The sequence below is a fragment of the Cydia fagiglandana genome, chromosome 24 (assembly GCF_963556715.1).
Source record: "Cydia fagiglandana chromosome 24, ilCydFagi1.1, whole genome shotgun sequence".
Lineage (NCBI taxonomy): Eukaryota > Metazoa > Arthropoda > Insecta > Lepidoptera > Tortricidae > Cydia > Cydia fagiglandana.
This window is the reverse complement of record NC_085955.1, coordinates 4,039,802-4,054,338: the sequence shown is the minus strand read 5'-3', so window position 1 is coordinate 4,054,338 and position 14,537 is coordinate 4,039,802. Positions and strand designations below refer to the sequence as shown.

General features: G+C 39.1%; 1 protein-coding gene across 1 annotated transcript in view; it reads left to right on the top strand.

The window, feature by feature from the left end:
- Positions 1 to 14,537, top strand: part of LOC134676315 (pantothenate kinase 3) — a 58,631-nt gene that overhangs the window by 33,471 nt on the left and 10,623 nt on the right. The window contains exons 4-12 of the mRNA XM_063534691.1: positions 4,205 to 4,290; positions 4,651 to 4,763; positions 5,350 to 5,528; positions 7,451 to 7,624; positions 8,092 to 8,235; positions 8,791 to 8,942; positions 10,372 to 10,548; positions 11,089 to 11,224; positions 12,111 to 12,226. Coding sequence (XP_063390761.1) covers positions 4,205 to 4,290; positions 4,651 to 4,763; positions 5,350 to 5,528; positions 7,451 to 7,624; positions 8,092 to 8,235; positions 8,791 to 8,942; positions 10,372 to 10,548; positions 11,089 to 11,224; positions 12,111 to 12,226 — 1,277 coding nt within the window. The remainder of the gene's footprint in view (positions 1 to 4,204; positions 4,291 to 4,650; positions 4,764 to 5,349; positions 5,529 to 7,450; positions 7,625 to 8,091; positions 8,236 to 8,790; positions 8,943 to 10,371; positions 10,549 to 11,088; positions 11,225 to 12,110; positions 12,227 to 14,537) is intronic.

Genomic DNA, 14,537 nt, shown 5'->3' with positions numbered 1-14,537 from the left:
TCCTCATGTTACACCGTGTATATATTTCGGGGATCTCGGAAACGCGACTAGTTCGATTTCGATGAAATTTGCTATATGGGGGTTTTCGGGGGTGATAAATCGATCTAATTAGGTCGTATCTTTGTGAAAACGCGCTTTTTAAGTTTTTATATGTTTTCCGAGCAAAGCTCGGTCACCCAGATATTTTTGTATTTTAACTGGAGATGAGATCAAAAAGGGTGTATAACTAATCATGCTAATAAGTTCGAAAAAACTATACTATTCGCAAACCAAACTGACGACCGGGGTCGTAAAACTTCTCATTCACGCTTACGTCGTTATTGCAAAAAGGAGAGAGATAGTGATATAACCTCGGTCGTCAGTTTGGTTTGCGGATAGTATAATCGGTTTTGGAAAAAAAACCATTCGAACTAACGAAATTTCGGCACAACGATTCGATCGGAGAAAAATCTAGAATAAACTTATTTTATTAGATCTCTCGAATGTAAATAATTAATATTTGTACAGTTATTGTAGCACCTCTGTATATTATATTATGTAAACAAAAAAAAATGACATCATACAAAAAATAACAATATTTTAATGAATACGGATATATTTATGATTGCAAAATATAATCTCGGAGATAGTATGTTATCGCTTATCTTTGCCTTGGTTCCTATATCAGTCTTGAATTATATTCTTTTTCCAAAAGACGTGTATACCTAACAGCACGTGTATAATAATATTTGTATGCTATCGATTTTATTTTTGTGTGTAATGACTTTTTTACTCGAAATAAATATATAAAACGAAACTGATTTATAATTTTAATTATAAAAAGATATTACTATTTTTCTATCCAATTTCTATTTTTCTAGAAGTATTACTTACAAAAATATGACTATTGTAGTGTTTAAGTTTTGTAACAGGGAGTTAGAAGTGTAAATTAAATGTATGTATTAGTAGCGAGTGTTTTATAATTTTTTGTATAATGAAAACGAATAAGGAAGAACAACAAAAGGTAACTATTTAGATTTTCTTCCACATTTTTTCTCAAAAACAATGACAACGAGTGATTATGTCGGTATTCTACAGGTTGCACTTCGGGGAGTGTGCCCAAGAGCTACACGAGCTTATTCCACCGTCCCCATTCTACCATCGGACTTTTAGACGCACGGCCGGTTTCCATCCTTACTTGGTAGATATTCCACCAATTCGCACGAAGCGCTTTGCTTCTACTTTCCTTATGCGCACTGCCAAGGAATGGAATTCCTTGCCGGCGTCTATATTTCCGTGTTCTTATAACCCGGCAACCTTCAAATCAAGAGTGAACAGGCACCTTCTGGGCGAGCTCGCTCCATCGTAGGCCACGTCTACGCCTCGGCTAGTCTGTGGCCATGAGTAAGCCCATTCATAATAAAAAAAAAAAACAATCAAATTGAATCTTGTTTTCGTTTGTTTATTTTAGCCACTTCTGTTGTCGAGTGTATTTATATATTTTAATGATTGCCAAATAATCTGAAGATTATTTCTATAATTTTTTACGTACTTACATTAGGTATTGGGTATAATTACACAATAATTTCTCGTGTTTCATAAATCATTACTAAATACGAGTGATTATGAATTAACCTTGAATTTAATATTCAAACAATTTACATACAGAGATTAGCTCAAAACTCAAACAAATATACTAAATCTATTGTTTTTAGATTCTTTTTAATAATTACGAATTGCTTAACTTCGAATATATTTACGAGTACGTATGTACAACGTTTTACAGTACCTACATGATTATGGCCCGTTTTTCGACATAATCACGTAATGTGCTAATTATGGCACTAGTGTACTATTATTGGTAATTATACTCTTTTACCTAACGTCTACAAATCTACAAATTATGGACTAATACAAATCTGCTTGTGAAGCTGTAGAACTAGAATGTAACTAATGTTTACATTCGCTACATATGAGTCGCTTAACTGCAAACTCGGCTAAATCCATCTGTCAGATTATGCGATTTTGGTACCTATTAAGAAAAGGTAATAGGGGTAGATATTTGAGTGAATTGCAAAAAAATGTACATAGTTAAGCACCTGTAATTAGTCTAAAGTTAATTGATTCCATTGTGTTACGATAGTTAAGCCATTTCTATTTAAGTTCGATGGATGAAAGTGTGTTAGTTTACTTAGCTTATGCTATAGAGGTATATGTGTACGAATAAGTACAATACAATACAATTTACATAGTTAATTTTCGTAACACAAATGAATCAATTAAGTTAAGGCTAATCACAGCTTCTTAACTGCGCTTAATTAGGTACGTAATTTTTTTTGCAATTCACTTATTTGCTGAGAGGGTCGAAGGATTTACCCGACTTTGAGGTTAAGCGACACATATTTGATTTTTTAATTGAAGCCGTGACGTCAGAGTGGTGCGCTGACATTATTGCTAATCAGGTTTTACCTTTTGCGTATTATTTGAGGTTATTTAAACAGGCCAGCTGATCAAGGTCGGTCGCTGGCTCGACTTTGTACTGTGTTACGTCAAAACAAGTTTAGTTATCTTTGCGAAAAGCGTTAGACATTCATTATCAATTGTCATGTTCATTGGGTAGCCGTTTATTAAAAAGGCACCTTAGGACAATTACGATTATTTTAAGGGCAAAAAATTAAAAATAGAGATAGATTAAATAATTATTCAGGGGTCTTTCTTAACCAATTCATTTCTTTTTTGCCTTAGATTTCACCTATCATTGTGTCTCACTAAGCAAAATGATTGAAAATTTTGCGATTTCGGGGTTGGTCCCATATTATAGTTTGCTCAGTATAATCCGAAAACCTCCCTGGCAACGGGAATGCAGTTATTTTTTAGCCACCCTGTATATTTGTATAACATATGACTAGCGACAACATCGCGACTTTATCGATCCTATATCACGGCTGCATCACTACTCAATCGCTGCAAAAAGTCGTCTTGTTCTACCTCACTTAAGATTTATCTCAGGACCAGTCCTTAGGGAGTCCAGGACAAGGGGCGTACTCGAAGAGAGACCTCTATGCTTTTGCCTAGTGTTGCCAACTCGGATTTTGAAAAAATGTTAGACTAATGTCTAGATTAGCCCAAGTTCTGACAATTTTATTTGAAATACTCTAAAAAAATGCTAAATTGTCACTTGAAATTAGACACTTAAAACACATACATTTTTCAAATTTGCCGCCTTTTTCTTCTGACAAGATCTGCTTGACCAACTTTATATAGTCCGTCGACGACCATCCGTCCACAAAAGTCGAAATTCATTAAAAATATGAACCATATAAGGCGATGGCGCATATTGTTGCTGCCAAGTTGGTGCAAACTTGGCTTAGACTAAATTATGCTAAAAAATATGCCAGATGCTGAATGGTAAATTTTGGTGCCAAAGCGAGTGAAAATATGCCACATCTGGCATAATTTATGCCAAGTTGGCAACACTGCTTTTGCTTAGAGTGTTCGGCAAGAGAAGAGTCGTGGAATGTATTGGACCCCTTACATTCCACGACTCTTCTCTTCAGGGCTGCCAGTACATAAATCTTGATTATGCGATCCTGTGCCCGCAATTATACGAAATTCGATTGCATTATACGAGTACAAAAAGAAAATTTATTTTAAATCGATTTTTTAATAACTGGTGAATTTCGGTTTTTGCGGTAAGCCCCCAAATTGCGGGAATCTTTCTCTTTTACTCCAATGACAGCGTAATAAGAGTGACAGAGAAAGATGCCCGCAATTTGCGCACTTGGATTTTCGCGGTTATAGCCCGCGTTGACGTGTATTTAAGTAGTTGCCGTTCCATTAAATCGTATAACAGTATTGGCACACTGTTTTTTGAAGCATTGACAGTAGTTTAACATCGATGTTTTTTTCGTATCCAATTATACCGATAGACCAACTATACGACATGTATACGAAAATAATTTCATTATACGAATTTCGTAGCCTATTATACGATCTGGCAGCCCTGCTTCTCTTTCCGCACAGACTACCAGTGGACGATATAATAATAGGCCTTTATCATCTGTGTCAGATGTTTTAAGCAGCATCCTGGTTACGACACTTGCGTTCGTGGCTGTATAGCCCTATACGAGAGAGGATCCCACGGCCACACAGTGGACGATTAGTGACTGAAATAGTGATGTCGATATTGACAAGCTCTATGACTTATAAACGTTTTTTTTTTCAGATGCGCCTGCATCGCTGTGAGGGCTGCCTGGCGGCGTGCCCGCCGCGCCGGGCGCCGCTCGCGGACTATCCCCGCTCTATCTTTAAGTAAGTCCTGACAGCCTGATATCAGAGCGGCTACCGCGAAAACCGCGTTTAAAGATGCGCTCGAACCCTTAGAGCCGCCATACACGGACTGCTTTGAGTAGTCAGTGCCAACAGCTTCAAGCGGTCGCCGTTGGGTGATCTGCAGTTGCAATACAAAATCGTCATTCGCAATACACGAACCACTCAAGCAATTGCAACTGCTTCGGGCGGTAGGATGCGCGGTGAAATTTCATCATGCGGTCAAGCTGCAAAAGCAGTCCGTGTGTGTTGATCATAGGGTTACTGCTCGAGCAGTCCGTGTGTGGCGGCTCTTAGTTTATTTTAAACTTCTTTTTAACGCCATCTCTCGTGTACCGACAGAACCACGTTGTGCAAGCGACGCCGCTCGCCCTACCCGATGAGCCACAGCAAATCGAACTGCACCAAGATGGCGGACCCGACGCCGCCCACGCCGCCCGACAACAATGCGCCACGTAAGTATCCTGCCCGATTTACTATCCGGCCGGATACCGGAGAGTGACCTACTATCCGGCCGGCTACCGGATAGTAACATTGCTTGATTTCGGAGTAAACAAATTGGATTTAAGAAACAGACACGGTCATTATCGTACTTGTTTATTATTTTAAAACACAGACAAGACATCCTAGACTGAGCATAGTCGCACTACCCCCTCTGCCACGCATACGGTAATTTTACTCCATGTTCGAGTCGAAAGTGTCTTTGTGTGACGTCCGTGTCTTTGAACAGACCAATCACGGCACGGGACTTCGCTCACCTCGTCCCGCGCACCTCCGCACTTTTGGCATCATCGGTTGCATGAAATAATTGCTCTAAACTCGGTCTAGAGGATTCCTAGTCCATGTTTTAAAACAATTTAATCATTCCACTGACTTGCACTTGCCGCTGGCAGACTATTCGGCGGCCGGATACCGGATATCCGGCCGATGGTCAGGCCGAATATCCGGTATCCGGCCAAACAACTATCCGTTGCATCTCTAGTCACAATAAATAAAAATGCAAAAATAATAGAAACGCTCACGTAATCCATCTCTTTTCAGCCATGCCCTGGTTCGGTATGGACATCGGCGGCACCCTGACCAAACTGGTCTACTTCGAGCCAAGGGAGACCAACCGGCGGGAGCTGGACAAGGAAACAGAGGTCCTCAAGAACATCAGGCGGTACCTTACGAGGAACTCCGCGTATGGCAACACGGGACGAAGGGACGTTCATTTACAGGTTATATTCTTATACTTTCTTCTTCTTCCTCTCGAGGGTAGATGAAAACATTACATGATCAAATAACTTGTACAAGCAGTTCCCGCTAACCTACATTTCTTCAACAAAGGCCCTTACTCAATGTCCATTCGAATATATAACCACATCCCTCAGTATATAAAAAATGAAAATAAATATAATAGCTTTGTAAATAAGCTCAAGACTTACCTTTTAACCAAATGCCCATACACTTTGCAAGAGTTTATGGACAATTGAATAGTAAAGTAAGTCATGTGTAATAACATGGACTATAGCATATTGTGACCTATTTAATTAGTTTAATTACCTAAAATAATAAATATAGACAGTCAAACAAGTTTGTCAGTAGAAAAAGGCAAGAAATTTAAACCTTTTTTGGGATGCGAACTCCTCGCGCCTACATTTTTCCAAATTTACCGCTTTTCTCTACTGACGGAAATAGCTTGACAAATTATAAATAGTTATATAATGTATGAATGTTTAAATATCTTACTTTTTTTACGTATAATATGTTGCCACGCCCTAGTAGGGTCCATGCTGTACTGAATGAAACTTAAACACCTTTATAAACAACATGGATTGCATCGAATAAATGATTATGATTATGATTATGTAGGCTAAAGTCAGGTCAGTGACCGATCCAGGCGGTTTTGTATTTGGTTGGTTAAGGGGCTCCCCCACGCCAATGACCTTCGATCTGAATCCCTTAGTTTTCTAATGTTTTTTGTAGCTTATCATATTAACAACAACGGCTTTAAGCAATATAGTATCCCATATTTAGTTTGTGTATAGTGGCATCAAAGTTGAACAATTTTAGTTGGTTTTCTGGCCATAACTTTTTGTTAATTAGTTTAAAATTAAAACCTTGGATACGATTTTTGAGACTTCAAAGACGAACCCAAATATGTAGATTTCGTACATGTAAGATCCTTCACTGCAAACTAGATACGAAAAAAGTGTTTTTTTAGACAATGTTTAAAAAATTCATAAAAAAATAGGTATTCATTTTTTTCAAAATCCGGTGGACAAAACCGGAGATAAAAGATTGAAGAACCGATAACCGTCTGTCTTATAATTCTATCTGTAGTGCAAATAAAGAAGATACGATTCAAAACTTGTCAAAAATCGATGAAAACCTCGGGTAGCCCCTTAACTAATAAATGTTATAATCCGAAAATGTACAAATTGTTTGTTTACTTTTATGTAAATACCTAAAGATACAGAGTATAGATAATGGGGGCAGTTAATCATCATTTCCTCGCGTTGACCCGGTTTTGTCACGGCTCATGGGAGCCTAGGGTCCGCTTGACAACTAATCCCAAAAATTGACGTAAGCACTACTTTTTACGAAAGAGACTGCCATCTAACCTTCCAATCCAGAGGGTAAACTAGGCCTTTTACGCAAAAAACGGCAAAATATCACGTTTGTTGTTTTGGGAGCCCCACATAAATATTTATTTTATTATGTTTTTAGTATTTGTTATAGCGGCAACAGAAATACATCATCTGTGAAAATTTCAACTGTCTAGCTGTCACGATCACGGTTCATGAGATACAGCCTGGTGACACACAGACGGATAGTGTCTTATAGTTCGTTTTTTTTAGCATTAGAAAGAACTTGCAAGAAGGTAAGTGATCTTGACATGTCTTAATTGAAAAACGCTTTTTAAAAATCAAAAACTATTACTTATGAAAGCAGAAGAATATAAATAATCGTATTAGATTAATGATTTATTTATTTTTAAAATGTGTTTTTCAATTAAAAGACACATCAAGATTGTTTACCTTATTTCTAATGCGAAAAAAAACGAACTATAGTAATAGGGTCCCGTTTTTACCCTTTGGGTACAGAATCCTAAATTATTGATACCCTTTTTGAAACGTTAAATGTTAAATGGTTTCAGATGGACAACGTGACGATCCGCGGCCGCCGCGGCACGCTCCACTTCATCCGCTTCCCCACCACGGAGGTGGGCGCGTTCCTGCAGCTGGCGCGCTCCAAGGGCATGGCCGCGCTCGTCAACACCATCTACGCCACGGGCGGCGGCGCCTACAAGTTCGAGGAGAACTTCATCAAGGTCTACACCTTAATACTATCACTATACAGTTGCCTTTTAAACGGCATTCTTGCTTTGCCACGCGCCAAAGTTGGACGCTTGGGCGTCATAAAAGAAACAATGGCTTTTGTTTAACAGATTAGGATTAAAAATCATTAGAGAAAATGCATAGGTACTATATATAGTTACCGTAGGTAGAATCAGTCTGTCTCTCAGTTATATTAACACTAAATTGCTAGGTTAAAAAAGTGATAATTAAACTAATATCATTTCCGCGGTGAGGAAAACAACACGGGAAGTAACAGATTATAAGCCTGCGCGTATGGGCGTAAGCGCAGGCGCGAGGGGTTACTTTCGACAGTCGGAGGGTCCATCGTAGACCTATGCCGGTCCCGCATTGGCTTACACAGCCACGAGAGACGTTGTTCCTCGCTTAGAGACGCTGCATAAATCATCTATCAAGATGTTAAAGGTTTAAATGATTTCAGGAAGTGAACATGCATCTTCAGAAATTGGACGAGCTGGACGCGCTGATCGCCGGGCTGCTGTTCGTCGACGCGTGGCATTCGGCCGAGTGCTACTACTGGGCGCCGCCGGGCTCGGAACTGCTGCACCACAACACTAGTAACACGGTCAGTCATATTTGAACATGCTCCTTCAGAAACTGGACGAGCTGGACGCGCTGATCGCCGGGCTGCTGTTCGTCGACGCGTGGCATTCGGCCGAGTGCTACTACTGGGCGCCGCCGGGCTCGGAACTGCTGCACCACAACACTAGTAACACGGTCAGTCCTATTTGAACATGCTCCTTCAGAAACTGGACGAGCTGGACGCGCTGATCGCCGGGCTGCTGTTCGTCGACGCGTGGCATTCATTCATTCATGCCGAGTGCTACTACTGGGCGCCGCCGGGCTCGGAACTACTGCACCACAACACTAGTAACACGGTCAGTTATTCATTTTAGTTCACTGAAGTGTAGTATAATGAACTCATTGCAGTTCACTAAAGTGTTGGTTTGATAAATTCATTATAGTTCACTAAAGTGTTTTATAATGTATTCATTATAATCGAGTCGGGGGCTCTATACAAAAAAGTATGCTTTTCATTTCGTTATAAGAAGTCTTAATGTCGTTATATTTTGATCTACTAAATATTAATTCAATAATCGAAGTCTAATATTTTTTTCAGCCGCCATACTTGGAGGCAGCCCTGAGTCTTTACGAACGGCAGCCGTTCGACTTCTCCAATCCGTACCCGTTCCTACTCGTGAACATCGGGAGTGGCGTGTCTATACTCGTGGTGAATGGTCCTAACGACTTCTACAGAGTCAGCGGCACCAGGTATGTTAACAACGCCATCTAACTGACCCTTTTTATACTTTATCGCAGCCATTCTCAAAGTTTGTTCCGCGGAACCCTAGGGTTCCGCCAAGCCACTGTTGGGGTTCCGCGAAAATATACTTGTAATAGTAAGAAAAAAACCCGCTCCTTCTCTAGGTATATCAGGTCCACAGTGATGAACGAAAATTTTAAATTTGGGGTTCCGTCAGATATTTCGCTTGCCGAAAGGGTTCCGTCACTAAAAATGTTTGAGAACCGCTGCTTTATCGAATAGCTTATTGATAATCGATATGTTACGCATCCAATAAAGGTACGTAGTTCCAGAGACAGTTCATAGGTGGCGTTGGAATTAATACTAATTAATTTACCAGACTAGATATTGGACAGTGGTGTAATACCATCCGTAGAAACTAGACATGCGCGAAACAGTGCTTCGAAAAGTGATGCTATATCACATCACTTTTCCGAACACGTAATGGTACACTGAGATATCACATCACTCATCACTCGAAACATGACCCGGACGTGAAACAGCGCGCGGGCGCGCGCGAGATGGCCACATTACAGTTATCTCCTCAATTACGATATAATAAATAAATAAATAAACAGCCTATATACAGTATATACACAAATCAAATTTCTACACTCATATGCACTAATCCACAATAAAATTACGGGATAAACAAGTAATAAGTCGTACTTAGCGCCGCGAACCACGAAAGTCAACCAAACATTTCACAACAATAATAAAAAACGGTTTTGTTTTCGTGAACTTCAAAATCTCAAACAAATTACTCGATTTAGCCGCGTCCTTCTCTTCTTATAAGAAAACATTTTAAACTCTACGCGGACGCATTAGAGTTTTAAATCTATTGCAGATGCAGAAAATCTTATTCGTAAGAATATTAGTGAAATTTGCGACTACTTAAACGCACAGCGGCGATCGGCCGAGCGGACCGATCCGAATTATTCCGAAGATAGCCGAAAGCATCGCAGAGCGAGAGCGACCGAGCGCTGAGATCGAGTGCGAGTGAGATAACAAAGCAATCATGGCATGGCGAACAAACATGACACTATCACAAGTGGCATTACACATTACGCGCTCTGTGAGTAGACTTTAACTGACCATTCATATCGGCGCGTCAACCTATGTGGAATTGAATCCATTTCGCGCGCTTCGGCCGGTCGTTGGCGCTCGCGTGGTCGCGCGCTCGGCGCTCGGCTCGCGTGATGCGTAATGTTTGAAGTAATGGCTGATTTCTCGGAGTGACGATTAATGGCATATTACGTGTTCGAGAGATATCTCATTTGTGATATTACGAGCATTACTTACACATGTCTAGTAGAAACACAGATCGCATGGCGTTGAAAATAATACCACATTGTTGTATTTATCGCACGACTCTTACAAAACTGTCTCATATTCCAGTCTCGGCGGCGGCACATTCCTCGGCCTCTGTTGCCTGCTAACCGGCTGCAGCAGCTACGAGGAGGCCATAACGCTGGCGGCCTCCGGTGACAACACTACGGTCGACAAGCTCATCAGGGACATTTACGGCGGGGATTACGCGCGGTTCGGCCTCTCCGGAGACCTTGTTGCTAGCAGGTGAGGCCTAAAGTTATTTTTACATGATTTCCCACATTAAGTAGTCCAATAAGGCCTCCGTAGTATTTTACTGCGGACGGGACTTTGTTGGTAGCAGATGAGACCTACAGTTATTTTATATTATACGACTGCCTAATAAAAGGAGTACCTCCTATTAGGTCTCTTTAACCTTCAGTAGGTGAAAGCAAAAATCTTTAGCTTCAACTTTTACGCGGAAAGTGAACAGATATTATATTAAAGGTTTATTTTGTCGTATTTAAACACGTTGCTATCGTAAAAACTAGTGCCTACGTTAATTCTTGGGATTAGTTGTCAAGCGGACCCCAGGCTCCCATGAGCCGTGGAAAAAAGGGTTGACTAAACTAGTTACTAAAAACAAATTTATCAGTAGAAAAAGGTGCGAAATCCTAACGTTTGGAGAATCGATTTTTCGTGCCAAAATTTTTCAAATTTTCCGATCGTTTCTACTGAAAAATAGGCATTCTGGTTTTTTTCATAGATTTTAATTTTATTCAAAATTATGTTAATAATCGTTTCCAGTTTCGGTCAGATGTGCTCAGCGGACCGGAGAGCCAAGGTGTCTCGGGAGGACCTCGCGCGGGCCACGCTCGTCACCATCACCAACAACATCGGCTCCATAGCGAGGCTGTGTGCCAGCAATCAAAATGTTGAACGGGTAAGTCATTAAGAATCCTCTATGATGACGACCTCGCAGCATGATCGGCCGGCAAGGATTACTCCTTACTTCCAAGACTGTAGAATCCACCAACAACATCGGCTCCATCGCGAGGCTGTGTGCCAGCAATCAGAATGTTGAATGAGTAAGTCATTAAGAATCGTCTCTGTTGACGGCCTCGCGGCATGATCGGCCGTCAAGGGTTACTCCTTACTTCAAAGACTGTAGAATCCACCAACAACATCGGCTCCATAGCGAGGCTGTGTGCCAGCAATCAGAATGTTGAACGGGTAAGACATTAAGTATCATCTCTGTTGACGGCCTCGCAGCAAGCTCGGCCGTTGTACATTTTGTAGAACTACACTATAGTTCGTTTTTTTAGCATTAGAAATTAGGTTAACAATGTTGATGTGTCTTTTAATTGAAAAACACATTTTAAAAATAAGTTACGGCAAATATGTAACAATTATGAATCTAATGCGATCATTTATATTCTTCTTCTTTCATAAGTAATAGTTATTGATTTTTTAGTAAAATTGACATTTTTAGTACAAGCTTTTATTTAGTTTCACCTGACCTTTGTCTGTCTATGAGTAATCAAATCTTGCAAGTTAAATTTGATCCACTTCCCGGTTTCCGATTGAGCTGAAATTTTGCATGCATGTACAAATCGCATGGCAATGCAATATTATGGTACCATCGAGCTGATCTGATGATGGAGACAGAAAGTGGCCATAGGAACTCTGTGATAAAACAACGAAACGTAATTGTGTTTAGGGTTTTTCGAATTGTCTCGATGAGTATTAATTGCATGTGGAAAGAAAAGTACAGTCAGCGATAAAAGCTTGTACCAAAAATGAAATTTTTGCCAAAAACTTATTTACAGGTCGTGTTCTGTGGCAATTTCCTACGAGTCAACCCTCTGTCAATGAAGCTCCTGTCATACGCCATGTCATACTGGTCACGAGGAGCTCTTAAAGCGCTCTTCTTGGAGCATGAGGGGTAAGTAATACCTTCATTATTTATTTATAGACTGATTTCCTATGAACAAGAGAGATGTGTCATGAAGCCTCGTGAGCTATTAAAATGTCAGAGATTTTTTTGACAGCTCTTTTCAACAAGTGGTTGTAAAGGTACACCTATGGAAAAAATCACATAAACTGCAAATAGTATTAGCTACTACCATGTGAAAAATATATTCAATATAATTAGTGCACCATACTTAAAAAAAATTAATCATTATTTTTTCAGGGAATTAAATATTTAAAAAAAATCTGAGTTATACTCCTACTCATTCTTTGTAGCTATGATTTGGTTTGATTGCTCTACCTTATATAGTTCAGGAGAAAAACGACTGAAAATTTTATCCATAAAATGACGTTTATGACATTATCTCGGTGACGGTCAAGATAGGGGGCTGAAAGTAAAGGTGTTTCTCTTTATAAATTATGTATCTCCTGCACCAACATTTGTCTCTGTTTGACCCTACGGTTGACTGGTAGAGAAGAATAAGAATAAGAATAAGAATCTTTTATTTGCAATAAACATTACCAGGTACATCGGTGTTCATGCGATAGGTGGTAGGTTTTATGTTTAACCATAAATGGTATGCAAAATATGTACAAGACTTAAAAACTATCATGCAAAACATATTAAAATAATGTCTCTATTTATATATAATTAATTATTAATGTTATACAGGTCAAGTCTAATTAATTAAATTTCATGTCCAAGAATTCATTTGTGCTATAAAAATTGTAGTTATTTAGCCATTGATGCAATTGTCGCTTGAATGCTATAATATTTAATGTCTTCATATCATTAGGTAATGCATTATACATATTAAGACACATAATCGTGCAGCTTTTTTTATGTTTCGCTAGTCTCGGATGTTCATCAGGAAGTAGTCTATCCGGATTGCGGCAAGAGCGTGGATGGCTGTCACAGGCTTTTTTAAATAAATCTTTGTGCTTATGAACAAACATGCATATTTCATAAATATAAAGAGACGGAAGAGGTAACAAACCAAGCCTTTTAAAAAGTGGTCTGCATGATTCACCTGGTCGCATCCCGTGTATTGCACGAATGCATTTTTTTTGTGCAATAAAGGCTCTATTTAAATCGGTGCTATTGCCCCATATTATTAAGCCATAACGTAAAACGGACTCTACGTATGCATGATAGCAGGATATTGCCGTTTTGGTATCAGTAACTCTACCGAGTTGTTTGAGTGCAAACACATATTTATTTATCCGGTTAGCAACGTTCTCCAATTGTGCCTTCCAGTCCAAATTCTCGTCGAGAATTACTCCTAGGAATTTAGTTTGCGTAACATTCTCTATGCCTGAAATATTCAGATTAATATTCAAATTCGGATTCATTGATTTATTAAAATTCATAAATTTAGATTTGCCTAGGTTAATTTTTAAGTTATTCGAATAAAGCCAATCTTTTACTTTACTGATCGTGTTATTAACATCTTGTTCGTGGTCATTAACTGTATAATTATCTTTGTTGGACGTTACAATCATAGATATATCGTCAGCAAATAAAATACAACTGTGGTTTGATATGTCCGTGATGTCATTAATGTAAAGTAAAAATAGTATTGGGCCTAAAACACTTCCTTGTGGGACTCCGTACGTATTGCATCTAAATCCAGATGAGTAGTTAGTCATCTCATTAGTTTCACTTTTTCTTGTAATTTGGACGCATTGAAATCTGTTTTCCAAATATGATGATATCCATTGGAGAGCCGGCCCTCGAATACCGAGTTTTTCGAGTTTTGCTAATAATAGACTATGAGAGACGAAATCAAAGGCTTTAGATAAATCGAAAAATAGCCCTGTGGTCCAATAATTACTGCTAAGACTAGTCAATATTAGCTTCAGTATCGAAAAAATGGCTAAAGTTGTTGATTTGTTTTTTTGGAAGCCAAATTGCTCTTTTTTTATAATACTGTATTTTGTACAGAAATCAAGCAATCTCTTATGCATGCATTTCTCAAAGACTTTTGATAGTATAGGTATTAATGTTATTGGGCGGTAATTACCTATATCGTCTTTTTTACCTTTCTTAAATAGAGGTTTAATTACCGACTTTTTAAGAGCTTCAGGGAAGGTTCCAGACAGAAACGATAGATTTACTAAGTGTGTTAAGATGGCCACGATTTCGCTAATGCAAGACTTTATTATGCTTGTACTGATTCCATCATAGCCTTCTGATTTAGTGTTTTTTAGAGACATCACTACGTTTTTAAGTTCTGTTTCCGACACTGGTTTCAAAAACATGGAGTTGCTTCTAATATTATTAT